At 38.8% G+C, this 15,984-nt stretch overlaps 1 protein-coding gene across 1 annotated transcript in view; it reads right to left on the bottom strand.

Moving 5' to 3' along the window:
- INTS2 (integrator complex subunit 2) overlaps positions 1–15,984 on the bottom strand; it is a 62,201-nt gene that overhangs the window by 31,346 nt on the left and 14,871 nt on the right. Inside the window, exons 9-15 of the mRNA XM_021067302.1 lie at positions 14,383–14,508; positions 9,231–9,302; positions 9,028–9,142; positions 6,903–6,971; positions 4,104–4,238; positions 2,030–2,206; positions 852–960 (exon numbers count right to left, since the gene is read on the bottom strand). Of these exons, the coding sequence (XP_020922961.1) occupies positions 852–960; positions 2,030–2,206; positions 4,104–4,238; positions 6,903–6,971; positions 9,028–9,142; positions 9,231–9,302; positions 14,383–14,508 (803 nt within the window). The remainder of the gene's footprint in view (positions 1–851; positions 961–2,029; positions 2,207–4,103; positions 4,239–6,902; positions 6,972–9,027; positions 9,143–9,230; positions 9,303–14,382; positions 14,509–15,984) is intronic.

Here is a 15,984-nt window from a genome sequence, read left to right as displayed (position 1 = left end):
TAGGAAGTTCCCATCGTGGCGCAGCGGAAACAAATCCAACTAGGAACCACGAGGTTGTGGGTTCAATGCCTGGTCTCATTCAGTGGGTTAAGGATCCGGCGTTGCCATGAGCTGTGGCATAGGCCAGCAGCTATAGCTCTAACTAGACCTCTAGCCTGGGAACCTCCATATGCCGCAAGTGCGGCCCTAAAAAGCAGAAAAAGAAAGAAAGAAAAAAGAAAAGAAAAGTAACTTTAATGAATAGCTTTCAAAAAGTAAAATCACTCAGTTATGGTAAATTAACCACCCTTAGGAGAATTCTTCCTGCTCTATATATTCAATGCCTGTGACTTTTTAATGACACTCTTTTCATTTCAAATATGGACCTACATACATTTAGCAAGCCTAAAATACAGGTGAATTTTCTTTTTCAAATAGAGGAAAACATACTACTTTATACCGGTATCATCTATTCTAAATCTGACCTTCTGATAGTATATGAAATAGCTAAGTTTGAAAGCCCAGTTTAGTGACTGAAATCAAGGAAAAAAAATTTCCGTTACAGTTCCCTCATGTGCATCTCTTCATTTACATTTAGTTAGATCATTAAAGTTATTAAAATACAGACAATTCAGTCATCTACTAATTCAGCCTGCTGAAAAGAGCACTGAGCCTTAAGAGGTGGTGATGGGTCCACATGTACATGTATTTATGATCAGAGTAGACATGCCTACAGTGCAAAGTCTAGAGGATGATGCTGGAGCTTGTTAGGATATTTGACTTTATTTTCTCACACAGCGACCTGGCAAGTAACAAAATATAAGCAAATAAGGTGAACTATCACTAGAAACACTGCCCTATGGACAACTTACCTAAAGTCTTTGTGTTTGCTAGGAGAGCTTCTTCATAAGACAATATGTAATAAAGCACCAAAAGCTGTGCTGTGATACTGAAACGCTGATTAAGGCGGAGGTTGTCACCCTGGAGGTAATATTACAAACACTTTAAAATACTGTTAGATGTCATGAGTGATTCTTGACAGTAAAAACATTCAAAATAGATTATTCAGTGTTGCTGCTCCCAAGCAAAGAAATTGGGAGAAATGTTGCTATGTTTGCATTCAACTCAAAGAGACAACTTGAAGTCCAAGTTAAATTCGAGATGGCTGGGGAGATGAAAAGCAACATGCTTAAGTCTTTAAGATAGAAAAAAAAGTCAGGAGTTCACGTTGTGGCACAGCAGAAATGAATCCAACTAGTATCCATGAAGATGCAGGGTCAATCCCTGGCCTCGCTCAGTGGGTCAGGGATCCAGCATTGCCATGATCTGTGGGGTAGTTTGTAGATGCAATTTGGACCCCATGTTGTTGTGGCTATGGTGTAGGCTGAGAGCTGTAGCTCCGACTGGACCCCTAGCCTGGGAACTTCCATGTGTCACAGGTGCCGACCTAAAAAGCAAAAAAAAAAAAGGCAGAAAGAAAAAGAAAAAAAGTCACTATCAGTCCCATCAGGGTGCTTCTGAAAAAGGCTTACAGGGTCTCAAGTATCACCTGAAATTTACTCCTAAAAAAGATATTGTACATTTAAGTATGTTTAGAGAAGAAAGATTTTCTCCAAATTTTCCATTACAATCTAGGTATATCTTAGATCCCAAGAAGCTTAACAAAGCTGGTTGAATGTGTGAAACACTGCATGGTCCTCTGTTAAAAATATAACTTCCAGGGTACTCCTAAGACTTTAAAATGGAGCTTTTGAAAGAATTCCTCAAAAAGAACCTATTCACCAAACTACATAGAACTAATACCATTCTTTTAATATTTATAAGCAAACTAAAGAAATTTAATACCACTTGAAATTCAGAACCACCTATTCACTTTGCTGTACACCTGAAACTAACACAACACTGTAAATCAACATACTCCAATAAATTAAAAAAAAAAAAAAAAAGAACCACCTAGAAGTGGTTCTCCTCTAATAATCAGGGGGAGAATTTGAAGTCAGAGGAATAGAAGAAAAATAAGCTAATAAATGTAAAAGAACCACCATTTTACCCCAGTGACTCCTTGGAAAATATTGAGTATCTCCTGTTCTGTGACTGGCTGATTTGTAGCTTCTGGATTAGATTTAGATGCAGGAGTAAGTACAGAATTTATGTACACGTCAATCAGAGGAAGTAATTGAGGATGGAGTGGAGTAGAGGTTTCACACAGCTGTCTATAAATCCAGTCCTAAGAAAGAAGGTTACAGGCACTAAATCAATTATGGCAATAAGAAAAGCAAGCAGAAATTTAAAAGCACATATAATTTTACATGATTTACGAATCAGTGAAACTCACTATTAACTTTTAGCAGTTACTAAATATATTATCCAGTTTCACAACTGTCTTTGCTTTAAAAATAAGAAATACTTCTATATCTTAAAATCAAGAATATTGTCCAATGGAAGATAAATCTAAAATGAGTTTTGAGTTTGGTCTTTGGGGTTTTAATCCATTAGGGTTTTTTTGTTTGGTTGATTGGGTTTTTGTTTGTTTGTTTTGGCCACCCCAGAGCATATGGAGATCCCGGCCAGGGATCAAATCCAAGCAGCACAGCAACACCAGATCCTTTAACCCACTGTACTAGGCCAGGGATAGAACCTGTGTCCTGGTGGTGCAGAGACACCACCAATCCCATGGCACCATAGCAGGAACTCCAATCTATTAGTTTTTAAGTAGTGGGAAGAAAAAACTGTAAGTCCCTACTATGTCTGTATTTACAGCACCATATATGCTGTTGTAAAAGACCTCACAACAGAAAGAATTTGAGGGAGAGGGATAGTTCTTCATAATAGCCCTCAAATAGATAAGAAAATGGCTTTGATAACCTCTTATGGGAGACTATCACTTTATTAACTATACAGATAGAGGCCAAGAAGAAATACTGGGTGTGCATCTGGACTCTTAATTCTTATCTATTTCATGTGCTAAAAATACAAAGAAGCAGAAGATCAAGCTGGAAAATAACTTCACTAAAGTCATGAAAACAAGGAAAATTATCAGGAGTTCCTGTCGTGGCGCAGTGGTTAAGGAATCTGACTAGGAACCATGAGGTTGCAGGTTAGATCCCTGGCCTTGCTCAGTGGGTTAGGGATCTGGCGTTGCCCTGAGCTATGGTGTAGGTCGCAGACGTGGCTCAGATCCTGCGTTGCTGTGGCTCTGGCGTAGGCCGGTGGCTACAGCTCCAATTCGACTCCTAGCCTGGGAACCTCCATATGCCGTGGGAACGGCCCTGGAAAAGACAAAAATAAATAAAATAAAACAAAAATAAATGTTACATATCAATGTATATATTGTTCACAGTTCTTTATTAACAAAATAGCCTCTCAGAAATGGTTCAAACAGATTTTTTTTTACCTCCGGGCATTCAGACTTTTCTTTAGAGGTTAACTTTCTGATACAGCCAACTATATAACAAATTGAAAATACATCAAAATATATACAAGTTAGATATTAGATGTCCGTGTGAAAAATAAACAAATGCTGGTCATGGCTAACCAGCAACTTTCTCAGTTTGATGAACAAAACCAAGTATAGAAAATGGCAATTTCAGAGCTCCTGTTGCGGCTCAGTGGTAACAAACCCGACTAGTACCCATAAGGATAGGGGTTCAGATCCTGGCCACGCTCAGTGGGTTAAGGATCTGGCGTTGCCCTGAGCTGTGGTGTAGGTCGAAGACACAGCTCGGATCCCAAGTTGCTGTGGCTGTGGCCCACAGCTGCAACTCCAGTTCCACCCCTAGCCTGGGAACTTCCATATGCCTCAGGTGCAGCCATAAAATAAAAAAGAAAGAAAGAAAGAAAGAAAAGAAAACGGCAATTTCTTACTAGGTTTAATGAAATAGCTAAATGTGTTATTATTGAGAATTTAAAAGTATTAGCACTATTTTACATTCTGTAAGTAACTAAATAGTTACACTATTTTAAAAATCTCAAACTAAGAGCCTAATTACTGTAACTATATAAATGACTAGTAACTAAAAACATTTCACACACAAAATCCACAGTAAAGGTCTACAAACTGAAATAGAACTGGGAAAAAAAGCATTAATTGAGGCTTAGCTTGAAATATAAATATAAGGACCTACTTTTATTGACACTTTGTGCTTGGTAAAGGAACGACTTCTCAGAAGCTGGTAAATACAGTGAATAGGCAAAAATCCAGTAATGTTGGCACTCAGGTTGCTGGTGACAGGGACCCGAACCGCATGAGCTGTGACAACCTAAAAGGGAAAAATAATATTAACATGTATGATAGAACCACGTATAAAATTACTACGAAAGAAGGAGGATTAGCCGGATAGACTGTCAATACTTAATTCAAATGTGGTCTTTAGGGAGGAATGATAAAAACGAATTACATGATTAATTGCTTTCTTTTTTTGGAGGCGGGGGCAAACCTGAGGCATGTAGAAGTTCCCAGGCTAGGGGCCAAACTGGAGCTGTAGCTGCTGGCCATAGCCATAACCACAGCAACCCCAGTTCCGAGCCATGTCCGCAACCTACACCACAGCTCACAGCAATGCCGGATCCTTAACCCATTGAGCGAGGCCAGGGATCGAACCCACATCCTCATGGATACCAGTTGGGCTCATAATCACTGAGCCACAACAGGAACTCCCATGATTCAGTCACTTTCAAGTGACGAGGTAGTATCATACATTCAAGGATTTGCAAAGTTCTCTATTTTTTAAAAATTTGCTTTTAAACAAAGATATGTTGTCAGGGGTATAGTTAGATTAAAAAATAACATAAAATTTGGAATCATAAAATCTAGGTACAATGACTATGCATAAGTCATTTTATCTCCTGAGCCTATTTTCACTATGAAATGATACAATATTGTCTTATCTGTCTCAAAAGGTTTTGTGAAGGGGTGAAAAATTTTTTTCAGAGGAGTTCCCATTGTGACTCAGAGGAAAGGAACCCAACTAGTATCCATGAGGATGTGGGATTGATCCCTGACCCTACCCAGTGGGCTAAGGATCTGGCACTGCCATGAGCTGTGGGGTAGGTCGCAGACATGGCTCAGATCCTGCATTGTTATCGATCGCTGTGGCATAGGCTGGCAGCTATAGCTCCAACTCTACTCCCAGTCTGTGAACTTCCATGTGTACCTGAGGACCTTAGAAAAAAAAAAAAAAAGAAAGAAAAAGAAAAAAATTCCTGGAAAAACATATGTGAATTATAAAGTATCACATAAATATAAATAGGAATTTTTATTGTTATTCTCATTGTATCATGCATAGACGGCTATCTTTCAAAGACCCTCCCCAAAGCTGTCTTTCAGTTAGTTCAAATAAAACACATGAAAAATAATTTATGAGTCTCCTATGTCCTATGTGTGACTGTTATGTGGGAGGGTATGTGCACTGAGGAGAAGGGAGAGTTTGGTACAGAAATTAGAATATCAATTATCCTAAAAGAAGCAACAGTTATGGATCTATGAGTATTTTCAAACGTTTCATTTTTTAAGATACACGTATTTTTGTATTCTGAGATTCAAATTGACAAATGAACCTGGGAATTTTAAATTTTGGAATATGTCTGTCAAAGACAAAAGCTCTAATTTGAAAATATACATGTACCCCAAGGTTCACAGTGGCACTATTTACAATAGCCACGACATGGAAGCAACAAAGGTTACTATCAACAGATGAATGGATAGAGATGTGGTAAATATTTACAAAGGAATACTACTCAGCCATAAAAAATGAAATAATACCATTTGCAGCAGCATGGATGGGCCTAGAGATTATCATACTAAATGAAGTCAGACAGAGAAAGATAAATATTGTATGCTGTCACTTATATGTGGAATTTATAAAAAAATAGTACAAATAAACTTATTTGCAAAACAGAAATAGACTCAACAGACACAGAAAACAAATTTACGGTTACCAAAAGGGAAGGGAGGAGAAGGAATAAATTGGGAATATGGGATTAGCAGATACAAATTACTATATATAACATATAAACATTAAGGATTTACTATGTAGCACAAAGAACTATATTCAGGACCTGGTAATAAACTATAATGGAAAGAATCGAAAAAAGAATATATACATCTATATATATAACTGAATAATTATGCCATATACCTGAAACTAACACAATACTAAAAACTGACTAGACTTCAATTTAAAAAAAAGGCTCTGTCACTAAAAAAATATCATTAGGATTACCAATAGACAAAAGTACCAGAATAAGGAATTCAGACTCTATAATCTAGTTAGAGATGAACCTTATAGGAGTTCCCGTCGTGGCGCAGTGGTTAACGAATCCGACTAGGAACCATAAGGTTGCGGGTTCGGTCCCTGCCCTTGCTCAATGGGTTAACGATCCGATCCGGCGTTGCCGTGAGCTGTGGTGTAGGTTGCAGACGCGGCTCGGATCCTGCGTTGCTGTGCCTCTGGCGTAGGCCGGTGGCTACAGCTCCAATTCAACCCCTAGCCTGGAACCTCCATATGCTGCGGGAGCGGCCCAAGAAATAGCAACAACAACAACAACAAAAGACAAAAAGACAAAAGACAAAAAAAAAAAAAAAAAAAAAAAGAAATGAACCTTATAGTCTAAAAGTTTAAATAGGTCTCTACTTTATTTTTCTCCTGACAACACCAATCGATTACCCTATGACTATTCTCTTAAGTATCTATTTATAGTCTCCAAAATACATAAACTTCAAACATGCTTTTGTATGTAATAAGTAGCTTTAAAAGAAATGTTTTAATTCTTATAGAAGTTTCAAAGATTAAATATATCAGCATGGAAATTAAAAACAAAAAAGATGATATTATTCTTTTAAACAGAAGTATACAAGTTTTCTCCCAAGGGATGTAGTAAAAGAAAGTTAAAGAGGTACCTAAGAATAAAGTTAAAAGAAGTACCTGTTCCGTAAAGATTTCCTGTGTGAAGATAGTCTTCATTCTGCTCAAGGAGCTTGGCTTAATTACAATCTAAAACAACCAAAAGAATTTCAATAGCACGTGAAAACAAAATCCATGAAGCACAATTTTCTCTGGTAAAGAGGTACAATAATGCGGCATATAAAATTAAGGTTCAAGTCCTCTATATTAGAAGTGGCTTTTCAAACTCAATGTTAAAGTGCACTTTTCCTGAGAAGATGAACCACCATATAAAAGTACTTAGCAAATACCATTATTGGCATTTCAAGTCAATGGGGAGAGGTGGATAGTTTAATAAACAGAGGTGGGATAGTTATCTTTCTGGATAATACATATAAAGATCTGCACATGACACCATTCCCAAAATAAACTGCAAATTTATTAAAGATTTAAATGTAAAACATAAAGCCACAAAAAGACTAGAAGAAAATATGTGATCATTTCTATAAACCTAAAGAAAGAAAACCATTTCTAAGCATGACAACAAATAAGCACCACAAAAGAAATGATATATTACACATATAGAAGATAATTTTTACATGGCAAAAAAAGGTTGAGAAAAATCAACTGCAACATATTATGCTTCTCCACTTTTACTTATTTATTTATTTATTTATTTATTTTATTTTGGGGCCGCACCCATGGCAAATGGAGGTTCCCAGTCTAGGGGTCGAATCAGAGCGGCAACTGCCAGCCTGTGCCACAGCCACAGCCACAGCAACGCCAGATCCTTAACCCATTGAGCAAGGCCAGGGATCGAACTGCATCCTCATGGATTCTAGTGAGATTCCCTTCTGCTGACCCACAACAGGAACTCACTTTGAAAGACAATAAGGATTATAAGACACATGGCTGATTTAATAGTAGCTTCTCAAGAAAAAAGAGGGAAAACATTACCACATTAACATCACACATCAACTGTAAAATGAAGCCCAGTTTCAATACTGAGTAAAAACTGTGTCTTGAAATCAATTAAATATGATATATAAGGTATAATGGTCTATCATTTACATAAAAAGAATCCTTTTGAATCAGTGAAAGGAAAAATCAATAAAAATACCTACAGAATGGGGACATCAATAAGGCTTTCACAAAAGAAATAAACCACCTAAAACATGAATTTTTTAAAACTACCCAAAAATTTCTATATAAACTACATAACAATAAAAAATAATAATAACCATAGTTTCACTAGAATCAAAGAAATGCAAAGTAAGACCATTTTCATTAAATTTGCAAAGATTAAAAAGAATGATAATGCCCAGTGACAGTGAGAGTTTTGAGAACATTTTCTCATTTACTAATGAGTACGGTGAAACTGGTATCATCTTTCTGGAAGATGATCTGGCAATACTCATTAAATATCTTAACAGCATCACACTTTCACTTAGTACTGATTTCTAGAACTTTATCCTAAGGAAATAATCTAAAAAGTGAAGATACATGTTTGAGAGCCTGTATGGGTATTTGTACACACAAGGATATTCATCTAAGCATTTTTCAGAAACTGGAAAATCTAGGAGTTCCCTCGTGGCTCAGTGGGTTAAGGATCTGGCATGGTCACTACAGTGGCCCAGGTCACTGCTGAGGCACAGGTTCAATCCCTGGCCTGGGAACTTTCACATGCTGAAGGTATGGCCAAAAAAAACCAAAAAAAAAGAAACTGGAAAATCTACATGGCAAATAAAAAAAGATCCATTAAGAATGTCATGATTGGTCCATATGATAGACTATAATGCAGCCACTGAAACTTGTATTAGAGCATTTGTTGACATGAGGACTTGCTCATTATATATTGGTAAGTTCTTTAAAATTACACAATATGTATATTAATTAAATACCAGACTATCAACAGTATTTGATATCTCTGAACATAGAATTATATTTTTCCCTTCTTTATATGTTTTCCAAGCTTTCTACACAGAACATCTATTATTCTTATAAATAAATGTTTTCATAAAATTTTTTTTCTAAAATCTCCTGATACACTCTCAATTATACAATTACTTCAAAATGAAAACAATCTATTTACTTAACCCTATAAAAAAAATTCACTTAGAATCAGCTTAGAACCACCTTCTTTAGAAAGATAAAAAAAAAAAATTACCTTCATCCCCAAAGTGGAACAGACCAAGTCGATGATAGCACTAAGTTGGTTGCTATGAAAGTACATAGCAACCAATAATAACATCTCCCCAAAAGAAGCAGAGACCCCTGAAGTACTGTTGGAACAGAAAAGAAAATATGAATTTCCAAAGAAGGGATAAGAAAAACTTACTCAGCTAACTGACACAAATGAAACCATCTTACCTCTCAAAATAAGCTTCTTCTTTTATCATCCAACTCAGCCACACCACCATTAGCTGCTCTTGTTCAGGTGTACTGTACAAAACATACCAGAAGTCACTGGTTTAAATCAGATATACTAACACTAACATTAAGAACAAAAAAAGCCAAAGTTCCCACAATGGCTCAGGGGTAACGAACCTGACTAGTATCCATGAGGATGCCGGTTCAATCCCTGGCCTCGCTCAGTGGGTTAAGGATCCGGCAATGCCGAGAGCTGCGGCATAGGTCACAGACATGGCTTGGATCCCGCGTTGCTGTGGCTGTGGTGTAGGCCACAGCTGCAGCTCAGACTCGACCCCTAGCCTGGGAACTTCCATATGCTGTGGGTGCAAAGCATTCTGGAATTACTCTTGGTAGAAATTATTTTTCCTCAGATTAACTGCTTGTAGAATTGGTCATTAATTGTCACCAAGATATGAAGCAGTTCTAGAGAAGAATGAGACTATTTACTTTTCTCCATGAACAGGAACAGTCAAACCCTCTCAAAGTCTCAGTTACTGCATTTGCAGATTAGAGAGAGTAAACTTCTTCATATTCCTTGGAAAAACAAAGGTCCTTTGCATTAAAATGTTAGAATGAAATATATTAACAGCTTATACTTATTTCATATTGAAAAAAAATCTAGTGTTAAAATTTAACCATTAAAATGTCACAAACTGGAATTCCTGTGTGGCTCAGAGGGTTGAGGATCCAGCGCTGTCATTCCTGTGGCTTGGGTCACTGCTGTGGTGCAGGTTTGATCCCTAGCCCAGGAACTTATACATGCCACAAGTGCAGCCAAAAAGTCACGAACTGAGTATGAGGACAGTAACAAGTCAGACTATCTTTTATCTGGAAAATAAAATTTAGTTTATAGAAGCGTTTTGAGCAGAACTCCAAATTATAGAGAAATAATAGATCACTATTCAAAGAAGAGAAAGAAAAAGAGATAGCCAGGGGTGTATGAGATATGAAAAATGGTTATAAAAATGTACCAACAACGACTTGCTTAAAGGGAATTTCTCAATTTAGATTAAAAGGTACAAGGCAATTTTTATTTGTAAAAATAATTTTCATTGATCTCCCTCTACTTCATTCAAGTGTAAACAGACAAAACAAAAAGCAACCATGAGAAGTTCCCACTGTGATGCCGCATAATCGAATCTGACTAGTATCCCTGAGGATGCGGGTTCAATCCCTGGCCTTACTCAGTGGGTCCAGGATCTGGCGTTTCCATAAGCTTTGGTGTAGGTTGTTGCAGACTAAGCTCAGATCTGGCATTGCTGTGGCTGTGGTGTAGGCCAGCAGCTGCAGCTCCAATTTGACCTCTAACCTGGGAACTTCCATATGCTTCAGGTGCGGCCCTAAAAAGCAAAAAAGAAAAAAAGTAACTATGAAGCCTGCTACCCAAAGCAAAGAAGATTTAAAAGGTCATTCATCATCTTTCTGAACTTTTCCCTCCTACGTTTAAAATATAGATTAAAAACACCCACTTTACAGAAGTAATGAGGACTAGAGATAATGCTTAAAAATTACTCCAGGTAAAGAACTGAGAAAACACTGCACTTCATGTACTTAATTTCCACCCTCCTGAAACACACCATTCAAACTACATTTTCTTAAAAGGCATAAATGCACAGGATGACGATGAGGGGCAACAATACAGGACGCTGGAAGCTAGAGCCTAGATGGACGAGTGGGAACTGACCTGCAGACTGGAGAAAGCAGATTACTAAACTGGCAGAAGGGAAAGGCAATCTACCACTTACACTACAGAATCCGCAAAGGACTCAGCAACTGAGTTCCAGGCAGTTCTGGGAGTGAGAAGGAAGACAGAGACTAAATACAAACCGTCTATATAAGCAGAAGACCTCCGAATCACCTCTCCCCATGCTGCATAACTCGTGAATACCCATTCCCCAGTGGAGAGGGGACTGGAGATTTATTCCCTGGAGATGGTAAAAGAGGGTGTCTCTGAACTGACGGACAACCAGGGATACCGAGAGCATCATTCCGAAAGTAGAAGAATTAAGTGAATGATCACACTGCACAATGAGATCGCCCAGCCTTTCATTCTCACTTTTTAACTTCGCTGATGGATTTCTTGTGGCCTTCATTCTTCAGACAAGAGTCTTCTCTAAGACTCTAAAAACCCAAGAGTTTCCTACCTACTCATTCAGAAGTTCTTTTTTTTTTTTTTTTTTTTTTTTTTGTCTTTTTTGTCGTTGTTGTTGTTATTGTTGCTATCTCTTGGGCCGCTTCCGCGGCATATGGAGGTTCCCAGGCTAGGGGTCGAATCGGAGCTGTAGCCACCGGCCTACGCCAGAGCCACAGCAACGCGGGATCCGAGCCACGTCTGAGACCTACACCACAGCTCACGGCAACGCCGGATCCTTAACCCACCGAGCAAGGGCAGGGATCGAACCCACAACCCCATGGTTCCTAGTCGGATTCGTCAACCACTGCGCCACGACGGGAACTCCTCATTCAGAAGTTCTAATCTGCCTTTTCCTTTCCTACTCTTAATGTGAACAGACAACCAAGAATTACCAAACCTCTGGAAAAAGCTTCTAGCTTGAAAAATAGAGACTAAACAAAGGACATAGAAAAGAAACAGTACAAATGAAACCCCTTCAATTATTATGATTAATAATAAGAGAAACTATGCATCATGAAACAACAGACACAATAAAGAAAAAAACAACGTGGAGTTCCTGCTGTGGCACAACAGGATCGGTGACGTCTTGGGAGTGCTAGGATGCAGGTTCAATCCCCAGTCCAGCAGTGGGTTAAGCTTAGGTTGCAACTGCAGCTCAGATCTGATCCCCAGCCCACAGGAATTGCATAAAGCCATGGGGCAGCCAAAAAAATTTTAAAGGAAAACAACAACCATCAGAATAAAAAAGAGCTCTGAGAAATAAAAAATCAAATAGGATTCAAAGACAAAGTTGAAGACAAAACTGAAAAGACAGATGAGCAGTATCTTTCTGAAGTGACAAAAATGTTCTAAAATCTTGTGGTAATAGTTGTACAACTTTGTAAATATACTAAAGACAAATGTATTATACACTTTTAAATGGATGGATTTTATGGTACATAAACTGTGTCTCAATAAAGCTATTTTTTTTGTTTTTTGGGTTTTTTTTTGTTTTGCTTTGTTTTGTTTGTTTTTTTTAGGGCCGCACTCACAGTACATATATGTTCCTAGGCTAGGGGTAGAATCAGAGCTACACCTGCCAGCCTACTCCACAGCCACAGCCACAGCAGTGAGGGATCTGAGCTGTGTCCACAACCTACACCACAGCTCACAGCAACACTGGATGCTTAACCCAGTGAACAAGGCCAGGGATCAAACCTGCAACCTCATGGTTCCTAGTCAGATTCGTTAACCACTGAGCCACAATGGGAACTTCTCAACTTAGAATTCCATACTCTATCAAACTATCAACCAAGTGCCAAAGCAGAATAAAGACATTTCCAGAAACACCCAATCTCAAAATAATTTACCTCCCCCAGGAATCCCCATAGCGGCACAGCAGAAATGAATCCAACTAGGAACCATGAGGTTGCGGGTTCGATCCCTGGCCTTGCTCAATGGGTTAAGGATCCAATGTTGCCCTGAGCTGTGGTGCAGGTTGCAGACATGGCTTGGATCTGGCATTGCTGTGGCCGGCAGCTATAGCTCCAATATAGCCCTAGCCTGGGAACCTCCATATGCCGTGAGTATGGCCCTAAAAAGCAAAAAAAAAAAAAAAAAAAAAAAAATTTACCTCCTCCATACCTGTATTCGGAAAGCAAAATGAGGGATGCAGATACAAGATACAGGACACGGGAGCCCTAGCAAAGGAGAGCTGAAGCAAGTCCCCAAAATAAGAGTGAAGAGGAAGTAATTCCAGGATGAGAGCTGGGTACAAGGTGCAGAGGTAACCAGTTCAGGTGCGAGCGGGTCAAAATGCTCCAGGAGAGATTTCCTCAAAAATATGAAACTGATGGAATATCTAATGAGACGGAACAACTTGAGAGGAAGTTTAGATAAGCAGAGAGTTTGAGACTGCATAAAATAAGTACATAAAACAACAAGTGAGTGAAAAACAAAGAACAAAAACACGGGGTAGCTATCAATGGCAAAGCAAGTTTTGCCAAAGAAAAGTAATCATCTACAACTTGGCTGAGCTCCCCAGAGTGTAATATAAACAACTAAGTACTGGTGAAGGCCGAATAACATCCCTGCACCGGAAGAGTGGGAAGAAAGGAAAGATAAGTGTTGAGGACTGACAGAAAAGACGGAATAAATTCCTCACTCGCACAGTGGAATTCAACAAACGCTGCTGAGCGGAAAGCCAGGATGTAGCAAAGACAAAGATTTAATAAAGACGTAGTATTTACAACCAAACCAATCAGCGAAAAGAACTGAAAGAAGCTGCCTCCAAGGAAGGAGAAACCGGGAGAAGAGGAGTAAGGACTACTGTGTGCCTCAAATCTTGAAAAGCTAATTTGACTCCTTTAAACAATGTGGATAAGGAACTGATAAAGAGAAATAAAATAACTGGTACACAGGAGATGCTACTGATACTCTTTTATGAATGATAATGCCAATGTTCATACCAACACTATTTTGGGGGGGGCCACACCCACAGCATGCAAAAGTTCTCAGGCCAAGGATCAAATCCATCCACAGCAGCAAACCGAGCCACAGCAGTGGCCATGCCAGGTCTTTAACCTGATGAACCACTAGAGAACTTAAACCTCCACCATTTGGGGGGTTTTTTGTTTTGTTTGGGGGGTTTGTTCATTGGTCTTTTTAGGGCCACTCCCATGGCACATGGAAGTTCCCAGGCTAGGGGTCTAATCGGAGCTGCAGCTGCCAGCCCACACCACAGCCACAGCCACGTTAGGATCCAGGCCACATCTGTGATCTACACCACAGTCCATGGCAATGCCGGATTCTTAACCCACTGAGTGTGGCCAGGGATCAAACCCGAGTTCTCACGGTTACTAGTCGGGTCCATTACTGCTGAGCCACAACAGGAACTCCCTTACACCATTTTTGTAGTGAGCTCCTTATTAAGGCTGTGCTTTAATAAATACACAAAAGCAGACCTTTAGAAAATAGAACAATTATATAGTTAGATACCTGACAAGTGTAGAAAAGGCCAGTAGCATACAAAAGGAAAGTGAAACAAAGCGAACCCCAGCCGGTGTAGCAGGAGGTCGGCTTGTCATCAACTGCAGTAATTGCTCCGCTTCTTCCTCAGTTGGTCTAAAAAAGGAACACATTACCAGGCTTTACTTTTTTCAGTTGAGTAAAAGAAGGGACTTTTCAACAGTTTAACCTTTTAGACAGATCTTGAGCTTTATAAAATTTATAAAATCTGTAATATTGTAAGATGTTAAGTTTTTGTCGACATTAAAAACTCTGTTGGTTATAATGCACAGGGAAATATTTTTAAATAGTAAAACTAGTGTATATAGCATTGTATAATTGAATATTTTAGAAACAGTGGGAATTACAATGTTTTCTTTGTGAAAGATTTATCAAGAGTAGTTTGAATGGCCCTTGTCACCTTCTCGTCATATAACTTACAATATGGAATGAGCATCTTCTCTAAGCCTTGGTGACTTATCATAACCCCCCTCTAAGCTTGGATCAGCTACCAACATCTTATGCTTTGTATTATATCATAAACATATGCTTAGGGAGTTCCCATCGTGGCACAGTGGTTAACGAATCTGACCTGGAACCATGAGGTTGCGGGTTCAATCCCTGGCCTTGCTCAGTGGGTTAAGGATCATGGCATTGCCGTGAGCTGTGGTGTAGGTTGTAGATGTGGCTCGTATCCGGTGTTGCTGTGGCTCTGGTGTAGACTGGCAGCTACAGCTCTGATTAGACCCCTAGCCTGGGAACCTCCATATGCCGCAGGAGCAGCCCTGGAAAAGGCAAAAAGACCAAAAAAATAAATAAATAAATAAATATATATATATATATATATATGCTTATATATTATAAATATGTGCTGATATTTCAGTCATGAAATACCTGAGAGCTACTTTAAAGTGAAGATTGTTGCCACCACTGGTCCCTGGGTCTTCATTCTTTCTGTCACAATGACTATCCTCAAGTTCGCCTTCACTAAATTCATCTGGCCACCCATTTAGGGTCTCTCAAGTGGAAGCAGTCAGACCATTCTCACAGTCAGCTATTTCTTCTATTTACGTTTTGGTTCATACGTCACTCCAGCGTTAACCCATTTTTTGTTTCTTTGCTACACTTTCATTTTTATTGGCCAATTCCCTCTTTTAATTCTAGTTTTGCCAACTATCACATGGGTTTATTCATTGAGAGACAAGGAGGCAATACAACTATCCACTGTGTTGTCTGCTCATGAACTGATAGTAATAGTTGGATGGTGAGCAGTCACCAAAAGATTTTAGAAGAAATGATGTGACTGGTCACTGATCACCATGTGCGTCTTTTGTTTATACAGCGATGTGGGGCTTGAAAAGCTCTCGGCAAAGTTTGCTCTTGAGACAATAATTTGGTTAAGGTTTCACGGTAACTGATACATGAGCTGTCGAGGGAGCGGTGTTATTTAACTAAAGTGTGGTAAATAATGTGTTTCCATGGTATTGGAAACATGCAAACCAAGGACTCTACTTACAACAGTTGAGGATATCACTCAAAAGGATGTAATACAGTGACTAAGAAATCTTGTGTTTAATAATCACATATCATCTG

This window comes from Sus scrofa, chromosome 12 (assembly GCF_000003025.6).
Source record: "Sus scrofa isolate TJ Tabasco breed Duroc chromosome 12, Sscrofa11.1, whole genome shotgun sequence".
NCBI classification, from domain to species: Eukaryota; Metazoa; Chordata; class Mammalia; order Artiodactyla; family Suidae; genus Sus; species Sus scrofa.
Note: the sequence above shows the minus strand (reverse complement) of the source record. Positions and strands in the feature narration are given on the sequence as shown.